General features: G+C 35.2%; 1 protein-coding gene across 1 annotated transcript in view; it reads left to right on the top strand.

Annotated features, from left to right (window-relative positions):
• The first annotated feature begins 383 nt into the window (after positions 1–383).
• CTNNA3 (catenin alpha 3) overlaps positions 384–12,677 on the top strand; it is a 363,859-nt gene continuing 351,565 nt past the window's right edge. Inside the window, exons 1-2 of the mRNA XM_088525182.1 lie at positions 384–495; positions 5,968–6,074. Coding sequence (XP_088381308.1) covers positions 471–495; positions 5,968–6,074 — 132 coding nt within the window. The 5' untranslated portion in view covers positions 384–470. The remainder of the gene's footprint in view (positions 496–5,967; positions 6,075–12,677) is intronic.

Here is a 12,677-nt window from a genome sequence, read left to right as displayed (position 1 = left end):
AAAGAAAATAAATTTAGTGCCAAGTGATTGGGTGAAAGCCGATGAATCCCTTTGCTGTCTTGTTCAAAAGTCTGAAGCTGATTCAAAGGCCTTGAGACAGAAGTTGGCATTTAACCAGAATGTATGGGAAAATAATAGCTGCATTGAAAATTACAAGAATAAGCACCACAAGTAATGGCAATGGCATGTTTCATGTTGTCAAAATACTCAAAGCAGATTTAAAGGAATTTTTTAATTTCTTGATTTTTTTTTAGGAAATATTTCTGCATTAGATTATATCTTTAAGGATGCCCATCCCCCTGCCATCCCTCCAGCAGCCACTGTGCCCTGTCAGTCATCCTGAAATACACTGGCGAGCTTGTCAGGCGATGTACTTGCAGATGCCTCGGCAGCCACATAGTAAGCCAGAGCACTTGCACTGAAGTTTCTATCACAAGGAAGTTGTATAGACAGTTACTTTAGTGCTGCATATGGATCATTTGTTTTCTAGGATAGGTGAGTGATATGCTATTGGCTTTCTAATGATTTGGCAGAAATTAGATTCTGAAGTTAAGCATGTCTAATTTATGTGGAATATCTGAGGCTCTGCTTTCTGATACCGGTTAGTTTGTGTTATCTGTTTAGATACATTATCTAAAAACTGCAGGTACTATGGTTACATTGTATTGCAGATTAACTCAAACTTATTTGTTTTTCATGTGTCTTTTGTTCTTAAACCAAACACAGAGCAATTTCAGTTCAGGCACATCTGCTGAAAGGACAAAATGTGTATTATCTTAAAACATGCTGCACTTAAAGTGTGTAGGTGGTTTGTTTTTCTGCCTCTTTTGAGAACTGTATCTTGTGACATGTGCTTAACATCCTAAGTGTTGTAAGAGCTGCTGGTCTAAGGTGCTGAAATTGCCTACTGTAAAGGTTAATGTACCCAAGTGTGAGGTTGTAAGTCTTTACCAAAATATCTCACAGTCAGGATCCCTGCTGTAATTAACAGATTATACTGGAGTAGATATGTTCATTTTTTAAAAAAAAGATGGAGTGTGATCTCCATTTATTTCCCTGAGGTGAGCAGCAAAAATTGTTCAGTTATGAGGAAACTGTCTGGAAGGAGAAAAGTTTACCTGGTTAGTGAAAAAGGCACCAGAGCAATCTGTGGCAGACATGTTTCTTCCTTGTAATATGTTACCCTTGCCTTGGTAAAAAATCTTAATCTACATAAATACTGATTTACTAATGTAGTAATTAACAGTGGAGAGAGCCTAATAAATTACATTAATATGCCATCTTAAGATTTTTAATTTGAGATTTTGCAGTTTTCGCTGTATTGGCTTGCAAGTTAGTTCTTATTATTAGGTTGCCTTAAGGAAGTTTAGCAGGAGATAATAACATATTCAAAAAAATCCCACTTATAATCAACTGACGTGACTTTAAATAGGTACCTTGAATATAATTTAATTTTTCAGTAAGTGAAAACACTTTAATGATGAAAGTGATTTTTGACTTGGACTTTCAGTTAGTGATTATAATTTGAGACTGATGGAATGCAAAAAGACCACTATTGCATTCAAAAATGGTTGTGCCAGGACCAAAAGAGAGAATAAAAATGCCTATTGTAGAAAGCATGGTGACGTTTTTGAAAAAAAAAAAAAATGAAAAGGGAGAGAGAGAAAGAGAAAGTAAGTCACAGCACATGGTGGTTTTTCTGAGCTGTAAAAGCAGGATTGCTTTTGTAACAATCCACAAATCTGAGCCTGTTCAGAGGAGGATTCTGGAGCTTAGTGATGTCTAAGAACAACCATCAGTCAAATTTTATAAAAGACCTGGCCATCAATGCTGATCCCTAGCATCACAGCTGTGATGCAGCATTCATAGAAGATGTACAAAAAGAAGGGAGGGCAGCTCTTGATGCAAGCAACAAAGACTTGATTTCTGAATTGAGCAAATCATTTACTAATCCTTCTATCAATGAATTGAGGTGAAGCCACAGCAAACTTAAAACATGACTGTATCTACAAAAAAAAAAAGTGAAAATTGTCTTGTGATTTCTTCAAAGCTCAGTAGAACCATGAAGTGCTATATCTGTGCAGTTCTCACATGTCCTCTTGCTTTAAGATTTTGCTTGGAAAGAATTCACAGCAGAATCATTGCCATCTATTTGAAAAGTAATGATAGATTTTAAGAGATGCCCATATACTGGGAGACTGGTAAAGATTACGCTAGTTAGTAAAAAAAAAAAAAAAAAAAAAAAAGGACTTTTCAAAAATATGAAACCATCTGTCTTGATGCAATCCCAGCTGAGGTGGGAGTATTCTATGGAATTCCTTGATGTCATCATAAAATGCAACTTTTCAACATTTTAACGTTTCTCTGCTGTGTGGCTGGAAGGTCTTAAGCATCAAATCGTTAATATAGACACACTGCACCCCATCTGCCACGCTTGCAGCCTTAGCCAGGGGCTTCAGTATTTGCCATTTACTGTGGGAGAGGCAGATTAAATAGGAGGCAGATGTAGAAATAAATTGAGAGGGGCAGGGATGTGCATGATGGATGTTTATGACTTTCAGAGCAAGAAGCTGGTATTGCAGGAAAGCTTACTTTAACAAGTTGAAATGAGTTTTATGTTAATATTTGTTAGTTAATTTGAAAATTGTGGATATGTGAATGTCAGTGGGAACCTGGTTTCTGGGTTACTGATAGCTGTCTTGCTAATGCAACAATTAATTGCTGGAAGTGAGTCGCATACAGCCATAGTTATAGTCAAGCTTGAGGTTTAACCTGTTTTGCAGACATGGAACCTTCTCTGAATATTAGTTGCTATAAATAGAATGATGAAGTTGGTAGGTGTTGTCTTTTTGCGTTTGCATTTTATATTCTTGTCTCTCTTTGTTGAAACCTGGAGACTTCACTTATAATACTCCATGTTTAATGATTACCATAAAAGTATATGATTAACTATTTGACTTTTCTTTGGTTTTTAGTTCCCGTATATGAGAGAGAAATACTACAGATCAAATGCATAGTCAAAATAAAACCTGCTTGAGTGAATACAGAGCATGTGTGTCTTTTATCTGAATTGAATTGCAAGGATGAGTTTTGCAGAGTTCAGAAGCTCATCAAGGATGTATGTGCACAGTATTAAGAAACCAGGAGGTGTTGCAGTTTCATGATGGCAAAAGCTGCAGCTTTTGTAAAGCCCTGTAAATGATTATGAATTTGTGGGAAAGGGCCCAAAGAACTAAATTTGTATGCTGTTTCAAGAGTGCATGATTTAGATTATCATTGCCCATGATATCTTTTATTTTTCTTGATTCCTCCACTGAACAGCAGATGGAGAGACTCTGCCTTCTTTTTTTTTTTTTTTTTTTTTGTTGCAGGCCTAGTATATTATCACCTAATATATTATGAAGAAGTGGTTATACTTTAATGATTCTGTAGAGACTAGATAGTACCTAAAGTATAATCAGCTAAAAGGTGTGTAAAACTTTTATTTTGAAGTCACTTTGTTTTAAAAGAAAATAAACAAATATTTTAGTATTTTTAACTGGTGTTTCAAATATCAGTTTTCAAAAGTGAATGTTACTCAGATATTAAGTGACAAAGCGAGTACCTCTTTAATAAAATCAAATGATATAAACTATTGCTTGGGTATGTATGATACAGGTAACTGAAGCTTTGTGAAGCTGAAATAACTGATAAAATGGAAGCATCATAGGATGAAAATATTTCAGCAATGAGAAGATTGTGATCCTAACTTCCATTTTACTTCTCGTTCAGCTTAGTAATCATAGAAATTCAGGATTAATTTTTAAAAGTGTCATTGGAATTTAAACCAGAACATACAAAAGCAGAGCTTTGATGAAAAAACAATCCAGTCCTAACAGAATAAATAATCTTAACAGAATAAGTTACGCAGCTCAAGTCAGGACCACAGCCATGGTGGTTGCCCATGGTTTCTTGCTTGAATGAAGTGCTCCATTTCAGTAGCCTGCGGCTGTGATGAGCCTAAAATTAAAATTTTGTTTTAGTAAAGTCATGAGCTAAGTTGTATTTTTATGTCAGTGTTAAAGTCCTTCAGTTGGGAGACCAAATCGATTTCTGAGATTAGATGCATATCTAGGGATAAATCATGGGCACATGAGTGGAAATAATAAAACCTGTATTAATTTGCATAAGGATGCAAATTCTTCACTGAATAAAAAATAAATAAATAATATGGATTAAAACTAGATACTTCTTAGATTAATTACCCAAGTGTAATGCCTTCGTGCAATGATTTTCTGGTTGCATTACAGGAGTCCCAGGGGCCATGCATCTGTTATCATTCCATTATTGAATGGAGTTGAAGAATGTTTTCCTTCTCTTACTGAAACAGTGGGCCAGCCATATGGAGGAGCACACATAACAATTCAAGCTGCGGAGGGGCTGCAGCCCCTTTGCTGAGTATGGGCCATCTGGGTTTCTGAAGGCTTTGTTCCTTATCCTTTGGACAGAAGGAGAGCCACTTCTATTGACAATTTTGAGTGACTCAAATTTGTTTTCCCTGTTTTTTTTTTTTTAAACAAGTGTCTAAAAACTAAGAGTAAAACAGGTAAAATGATTTGCATTGATTGTTCTTATAATAAATAACTGAAACAGGAGAAAAAGTGTAATTCTGGACAGTGATCCCAATTTTTTATTTTTTTAATGTCTTTTGACTTTGAATGAAAACTGAAAATTTAGCTCCTTACAGAGGCTGTCACCTGAATGTCTCCAACTGAATATATAGGAATTTAAGGCTGCAACTAGCGTAGCTTACAATAAAGCAATAAGCTTGGCACTTGTATAAGCCTTACTGAGAATGGCAAAAACCTAAATTACATCTAACCTTAATTCTTTAATTACCATTAATGTTTTCTTTGCCTGCAAGTGAAATGTGGGTACTTATTATGCTATATACTTGCTATAAAAACTCTAAACCTATTGTGCTGTGTTAAATAAATTCTAGGTTCACCAGAAGGTGACAATATATCTTTTTAGCCTGCATGGTCACAGTACCTTATTACTTTATTATGCAACAGCAATGGTTGTAATAAGTCTTGCTTAAAAAGGACTGGTATCCGTTATTTGTGTGTTTGAAATTTTATTGGCTATAAAGGCTTTGCTGAGCTGTCTTTTTATGGGAAATTAAGTTCCTGGGAAATTTCAAGTGTATTTGTTTTGGGGCAATAATTAGTTGAGTTTTGATGAAATTACAGATGTAATTCTGTGCTAGCGTGCGCACATACTTATCACCATGCTGGCAAAAGGCCATTGAATTAGATCCCAATGAATTCCATGAAAATCCCTAAATTGTTATCAGTGGACTGTGAATCAAGTTTCTATTGAATGATTTCTTCATTATGAAGACCTTATTCAACTTAAATTCCTTCTTGCTGACAGAAATAAGTTTTCTGGACTTAATCTACCTTGACACTTAGAAAATACTTGGTATTATAGAGGGTAAGGTAAACTAAATGCTTCACTTTCTCCTGTCATTGTTTGCCAGGACTTAAAAGAGCGACCATACATATTTTTATTCTTAACATCTTCATTATGACCACTGTCTTTTAATACATTGTTTAAAGCATAGATATAGTGTATATAGCAATGATCTTTTTTATTTTGGTCAATTAAATAATACACTATATAAATTGTGGTTAAAAGCTCATTATTATTACTATTGACTGCTAGAAAATGTATATTCTTAGGTTTTCTAGTACAATTTTTTTGTACAAAGTCAGTTTACAAACCTGAAGAGAAGACAAAGCATTATTTTAAATTTATTTAAATTATTTTTGCAGTTTATGTATACAGTTTATGGTATGACTTGGCCATTGCACCAAGACTCATTCTCAGTAAGTGGTCTCTGGGTGCTGACCAAGAGCAAAGAGACTTGCTATTATAGTTGCTTATTCAATTACTTGCACATTTTTTTTTTTGTTTTGTATCTAGGTGAAATGTCAACAGAAGTGCCGAACATTAAACTGAAAATTGATCCTCAAGATCTGCAGATCCAAACATTTACTGTGGAGAAGCTATTGGAACCATTGATAATTCAGGTATTTTAATATTGCAGAAAATAAATTGGGTATCTGTAGAGAACAGGGCAGAACTTTGTCTAAGGATACTATTGTGAAAAGCATACCCATGGCTCTTCTGTACAGGCAGATACTCTGACTCAGGAACAGTCCAGAGGAAATGTTCTCCCAATTTGATAATCCATTTAGTCCCTTCCATTTTTACGAAGCCTGCCTCAGAGTGTTATAACAAATATGGCATGTTCTAGCTAGTTTTGTGGAATTACCTAGTTGATGTGTAGATGTAGAGTGAACTATAAGTGGAGTTCCAACACATAGTGTTTTGTATTTTAAATAGTGAACAGAACTCCAGCTGAGTTTATCTGAATGGGGAAAACAAGCACATTGTGTACATTCTAGATGTCTGAAGATCGTGTAATTATTGCATATTTTGTAAACATTATGTGAGTACTTTCAAACTAAATAACTTTTGGACTTCATAAAATGCTGTCAGATTTGTTGATGATACTTTTTTTTCAGAATACTATATGTAAGTTGTTTTTAAAATATTCATCAGTTAAATATGCAGTGCTTAATGAGAACATCCATGTCTATTTTGCATGGTTATGAAATGTCTTTTTCAGTACAGTGGAAACGATTCAGCTTTAGAAGATCTGAACTGGTTTTGCATATATTGTATAGAACTAAGAGTACTAAAATTCCTCTGTAGGAATATGTTATAGGAGAAAGATGAGATGTCTTCCATTTTGAATCTCAAACTCTTTTGAACTCCATTATTCTTAGTGCAAAGACGGAGCACCTGCTTCTGATCAGTCAATTATGCATAGTAGAAAGATGCCAGTCTATCACTGTGCTTTAGCTTTGCCAAGATGTTGCAGATCAAACTCCTTGTCACAACTCTACACTGCTTATTTAGTGGTCAGTACTCTGACTGCAGTTTGTGTAGGTAAGCTGAAGATGAAGTGATCTTAAAGTAGCTGGCTTGACTAGCAGTATAGATGCATATACCAGAGTTAATTTAATTTAGCATCTAATTAAAGTGCTTGAATCACTTCTTTTAAAACTGGTGTAAAATTCTCACTTTTCAAGCTGTAATATAATATTAATATGTATCTACATAAGCTGCTGTCAGAGCAATGCCTGCTTTGTAAATACACCCTCAGGCCCCAACAAAAGGAGGAATAGATACAATCCTCTGCTAGCAGTGCAAAGTGACATCCTTGCAGTTTATAACATAGCACTTGGAGTGATCCCTCACTTGTAATTTAACACAGAATCATGTGATAGTTAATGTTGGAAGAAACCTTGGGAGATTTATCTAGTCTAATCCCTCTTGCTCAAAGCAGTCTTACCTATAGCAGGCTGCTCAGGACATAAACCGTTCAAGTTTTGAATATTTCCAAAGATGGAGAATACACAACTACTCCGTAGTTGTGCAACGTGTTCTAGTGCTTGACTATGCTCATCATAAATGTTAAGCTTTTGTCTCCCTTAAACCATAGAGCTCTGTAGCATGCTCTGCATGCCACACACAATGCTTTGTCCATGCTTACCACGTGATCATGATAGTTCTTATCATGGGTCTTAATAGGTCACTTCTAGTCATAATCTTGCATTTTGAGTGACATAGCTTGGCCTCACCTCAATGCCAAACATTTATGCCCCAAAAGTGACCAGGGAGATTCTTGCAGCTGTGAGTCCCCAAGCTCTGGGTTGGCTTGAGGCATGTGTTCTTAAGGATTTGGAGTTCCTGTGGCCCTGATTAGCCCCTCACTGGGCCTGAGCCATTTTTTCCCCTCAAGATGCTTTATGAATAATATCTTGGTATCCAATATAATGAAGAGATTTCATCACAGTCTGCAATATTTATGCTTTCACAGCACTACTCCTTTGGGATGTGCTATGTATGTTTGGATGTGAAAGTACAAGACCTACAGGAATAGGGCATGCAGGCTGGACCAGGAAGAAGGAGCAAGACCTGGCATGCTCCTGCTTATACTCCTTTCAGAGCAAGCTTGGGACTACTGTCTGGAGAGAAGGGTCTTACCAGATGAGATCCTGGGAATGATTTTGGGGAGGCTACAGGGAACAGGATTCTGCAGTGAGCATTGTGAACAGATAGTGCTGTTAGTGAAGCTTGAGTATTTTAAAAGATTTAAAGTTGATGAACTGGAGAGCGTATTTAAAGTGTGAGTTGTTTTCAGTGCCTTAAAGGATCCAGTTCTTTGTCTGTAAAGATTCTCTAATACTGATAGGAACAGAAGCAACCTGTTTCTGTGAGGCACAGAACTGCATCAGGAGGAGGGGAGGCATAGCAAGTGGATTATAAAAGTTGGTACAAAATACCAATATGTAGTTTTCCTCCTAAGTAACTGAACCCTGGCTTCCTTCTCAGGCAGTTGCTGTAAAGCAGCTGATAGCCTTCTGAGTGATGTAAACACTTACATAGGAATTGAATTCTGAATTTCACTTTCAATTAATTTCATTTTAAAATATTGTAGTTATGCTGGGGCATATAATAATAATAAAAACCTACTGGTTGTCTTTGGTCTCCATTTGTTCCATTGTATAGTTTCTGTCATTTTCATGTTATATATGTAAATGTGTATGCAAATATATTGAATGCAGAATGTTCAGCTGCTTCTGGATTATTGCTGCATGCAAGAGACTCAAAATTTCAATTTAATATTTGCAGTAGTTATGTCGGTCTGTCTTCTGGATATAGGTGTTTGTAAATCTTTAGCTTTTCCATTTTATAATTTTAGTAGTCTTCTCTTTTAGCCCTGATTTATCTTAATCTCATTTTTTTCTCCAAAGCATAAATATCACAAGGTTGTTTTATAGGGATGTCCAGTCTCTGCTACATTTTAGTCTACTGTTTCCTTTAACAAGATTCTTGCTTGCACCTATTGCAATAAATTGTGCCAGTAGATTAGATGCTTTTTCTGCAGTACTGTTACACACAATATAATGCATTATTTTAATGCACTGCATTATTTTAGCCACTTATTAGCAGTATGAGAAACTTTTTGTTTTGAAGACTGATGCTTTGTATTTCTCTTTCTCTGGGAAGTCACTTCTCCATGCTTATTCCATCCTGGACTGTGTTTAAACTCTTGATTGTATTCACATAAGGAGGTACCTGATGATGACTTAACTTTTTTCTTTTTTTTCTTAATTTACTGATGTGAGAAACTGGTATCAAAATCATTTTTTCCCCTCCATTAACTTGTGTACAAAGAACACTTGTTTTTTTCAGGTTATAAAGTTGATCTGTGATGTTATTTTGAAAAGGTAATGATATATTCACATTTTTTATAATCTTTCAAATTGCAAATTCAAGAGTTTCAAATGGTAAATTTGTCCTTTATTTACTCTAGAACTGCTATATATATACTAGCATCTAATAAAAATGAATTGATGCTGATCATGCTTTATAACATGTTCTAGGAAGAGTCACTTTTTAAAATCAACTCATTAAAATAATAGTTTCTCTTTCACAAAGCCCCATTTAAAATTTTGCTGCTCTTTAGCTCACCCATCCAAAACTTTTGATTTGTTTGTCTTAATTATTTTTCTCATTTCTGAGCTGTCGCTCACTTATTTTTTCTGCCTTTAATTCTTTATTTTTTTGCAAGGGTGTGATTGATGCTGTATAAAACCCGAGTCACAGATCTGTGGTTTCCTCAAAGTCGTTAAGCTGGAGTGTGTTATGTGTATGGATTATGAAATTAATCTGAATGTTAAGCCTACATGTCTTTGACAGACTGCACTAGAAAACTTTTATTGCGTAATGGCAGTAGGTCAGATTGTTCTCAAGCAGCTGCAATGCTGTGAGTGTTTTTAGAGTAAATGAAGGAACATAATTAATAAAGATCTTAACCTGTGTTTTGTAGGATCAACCCACCTCCCCACAAAAACAGTCAAACAAGAAGCCTCCTTTCAGAACTAAACAAACTACCTCATCTGTAAAAACAATATGATCTTGAGTGTCTTTTCTAAAGCTTGAGTCTGTTAGAAATGGAAACTCCTTAGTTAAAAGAGATAAATCCTTTCAACCAAAGAGTTTGGCTTTTTTTTCCTTTTTTTCTTTCATTAATGCTTTTTTTTTTTTTTTTTTTTTTTAAATCTCACAACAGAAATGTGACAGGGAAGGTAACTGGCAGTTTTAAGAACACATGCAATCACACATGTATTTTTGGGTCCCTTGTATCACTGATTAAAAATAGAGAAGTGGAAAGGCATTCCCACCTGTAAAAAGTTTGGCTGCACACATCCAAGCCAGATGCTGCTGTGTCTTTAGTTCCATATATGGTGAGCTTACTTTTGTGTTTAATAAAAATGATTAGGTAGAATTTATTGGCATGGGCAATAGTTTGTTCGTTATCCCCAAATGTCTGGCTTAGACAAAGGACTGTTAGTGTTTGAAACAATTAGTGTGTGGCTTTGCCATGTCATTGGGCAGCTGCTTTCAAGTGCCTTATTTTCTTCAAAATGCCTAGGATTGCAGAATATGCTGAACCAACTACCTTTTCAACAGCGAAGGGCTGTTTTGTGATTGGTGGTTTTGTTCTACAGTAGTAACAAAGGTAAACTGAATCTTTTGGTACTAAAGATATTAAAGCGTTATTTTCCTAAATTACTGCAATATTAAAGAACTAGGTGTAAATCATGTCCAAGAACCAAATACAGCTTCTGAAGAATTGCTGCATAATTCCTTAGGAATTCAGTATTTAGGGCAACTATGACAAAAAGTTAACAGTTCAGATTGGCAATAACAAGTACCAACATCATGATTCAGCTTTACAGCTGTGTTGGCAAATGGCCTTGAAAATCACATGTAAAAAAGCTTGTGCTTTTAGTACAGCTCTGTTTCTCTTCTGAAATATACTAAATAAAATCTTGATGATAATGATTTCTCTTGAAAGCTGGGAATCAGGCATGCTGTATATAGCAGTAGGAAAGTGTATTTATAACTGGCAGAAAGGCGTAAACCTGATAAATGGAGACAGGCTTCTCTGTTTATCTCCTGTAATGCTATCATTTTGACTCCTGTATCTCTATGTTACAAACTGTCTTGACAATGACTCTGAAAACCACAAAATATTAACTACTGCGTAGTTCAATTCTTTCTGTGTAAGATCTGCCTGGAGTGTTTGCATTCCTCCTTGAGCATCTGTTAGGGATGTGAGTAATGTTTATTCCTTAACCTCTGAGCCAAAGACCTACCTATCAAATTTTGATCAATATTTGAGGTATTTGGGCATTGGGGCCATTTCCATAAAATCCTTGTATTTTAGCTTTTCATATGTCCTGACAGTTTTGCTGAATATGAAGGATCTTGCAGTCATGATCTTCCTCCTGTAGGAAAGACTATTTTTTGTATTTTCCATTTGTACTATTTGCTTTCCTCCTCCTGGAAACATAAGTGAAATATTATTCCATGTAGTTTTTATTCATAAGAATGAAACTGGAGTAAAATCAGAAATATAAAATATTAGTAATTTGACTATTAAAAGGCATTTAAATGATGTCTTAGCTTAATAAGTTGCTGTATATATTTTTAACATTCCGTTTTCTGTCGTCTTTGTTAAAAATATCAGCCTGCAAACTGTTTAAACATTTCTCAAAATATAATTGTAGATGCTGCATTAAATGCTCTAGAAATAATGTTTTAGGGTTTGTAAAGATAAAGATAGTTAGATTCTTACTCCCAGTGCATTCCCTACAAGCTGGTTGATTTACGTGCAGTAAATAATCTCATTTACCATCTTTTGTGGCTGAGCTAGAAAGATGCTCAAACTCTCTTTAATCGTCTGAGCCAGATAGTCACATAAATATCTCCCTTGTGACTTTCTAAGGCAGTTGATGTCAAGTGGTTTGTCTTTGTGTATCACAAATTCCACCTGAATAAGGTAGGGACCAAGGCTTTCTTTTAAGGATGCTTTCATAGAAATGCTTCCCTCAGGATATTTATTAGAGCTTTTAAAAGTGTTGCTTCATGAAAAGCTTGAAAGCGTTTGAAGTGAAGAACAAAGTCTAACAGTGCCTGGGAGACAGGACCTTATCTTTTTTGTGGGCTTGTGAAAGCAGCACTTTTCCTTAGACTAGCTCAAACCACGAGCTGTGCTGCAGCCATGAGCTAAGTTGCATGTTGGATTCAGAGGTTCATACGCAACTTTTGATTTGCTTGTGTAATAGTGTTTTCAATTCCCTTGCCACAAATATTTCCCTTGCAGTTATATACACACAAAATGTACTCTTTGAGCTTTGAGAGTAGGTTTTTACTTCATATAATATTTCAGTATTAGCAGTAAATAATACAGATAATTCTTAAAATATTTTTTAATATATATTTAATGTTAGCAATAATATAATACTTAAAATTATACTGTCTATGTTTTTGCACAGAGAGCAGAAGTAGGAAGATTGAAAAATATCTGTGAACTTATTGAAAATAAACTATGTTTTGAAATGTCTCTAACACTTTTCTTTAAAAATCTTAGGAGTGTTCCCTTATCATGACAACTCAAGTTGTGCTTTAGAGAAGTTTGTTAGAAACATTCTGTTGGAGTGAGGAGGCTATGTGAAGGATGAGGAATGTGGAGTGGGTTGCTGCATAAA

Source organism: Tinamus guttatus, unplaced genomic scaffold, assembly GCF_059628265.1.
Source record: "Tinamus guttatus ecotype Peru unplaced genomic scaffold, ASM5962826v1 Tinamus_guttatus_pri_ptg000023l, whole genome shotgun sequence".
Classification (NCBI taxonomy): Eukaryota; Metazoa; Chordata; class Aves; order Tinamiformes; family Tinamidae; genus Tinamus; species Tinamus guttatus.
Note: the sequence above shows the minus strand (reverse complement) of the source record. Positions and strands in the feature narration are given on the sequence as shown.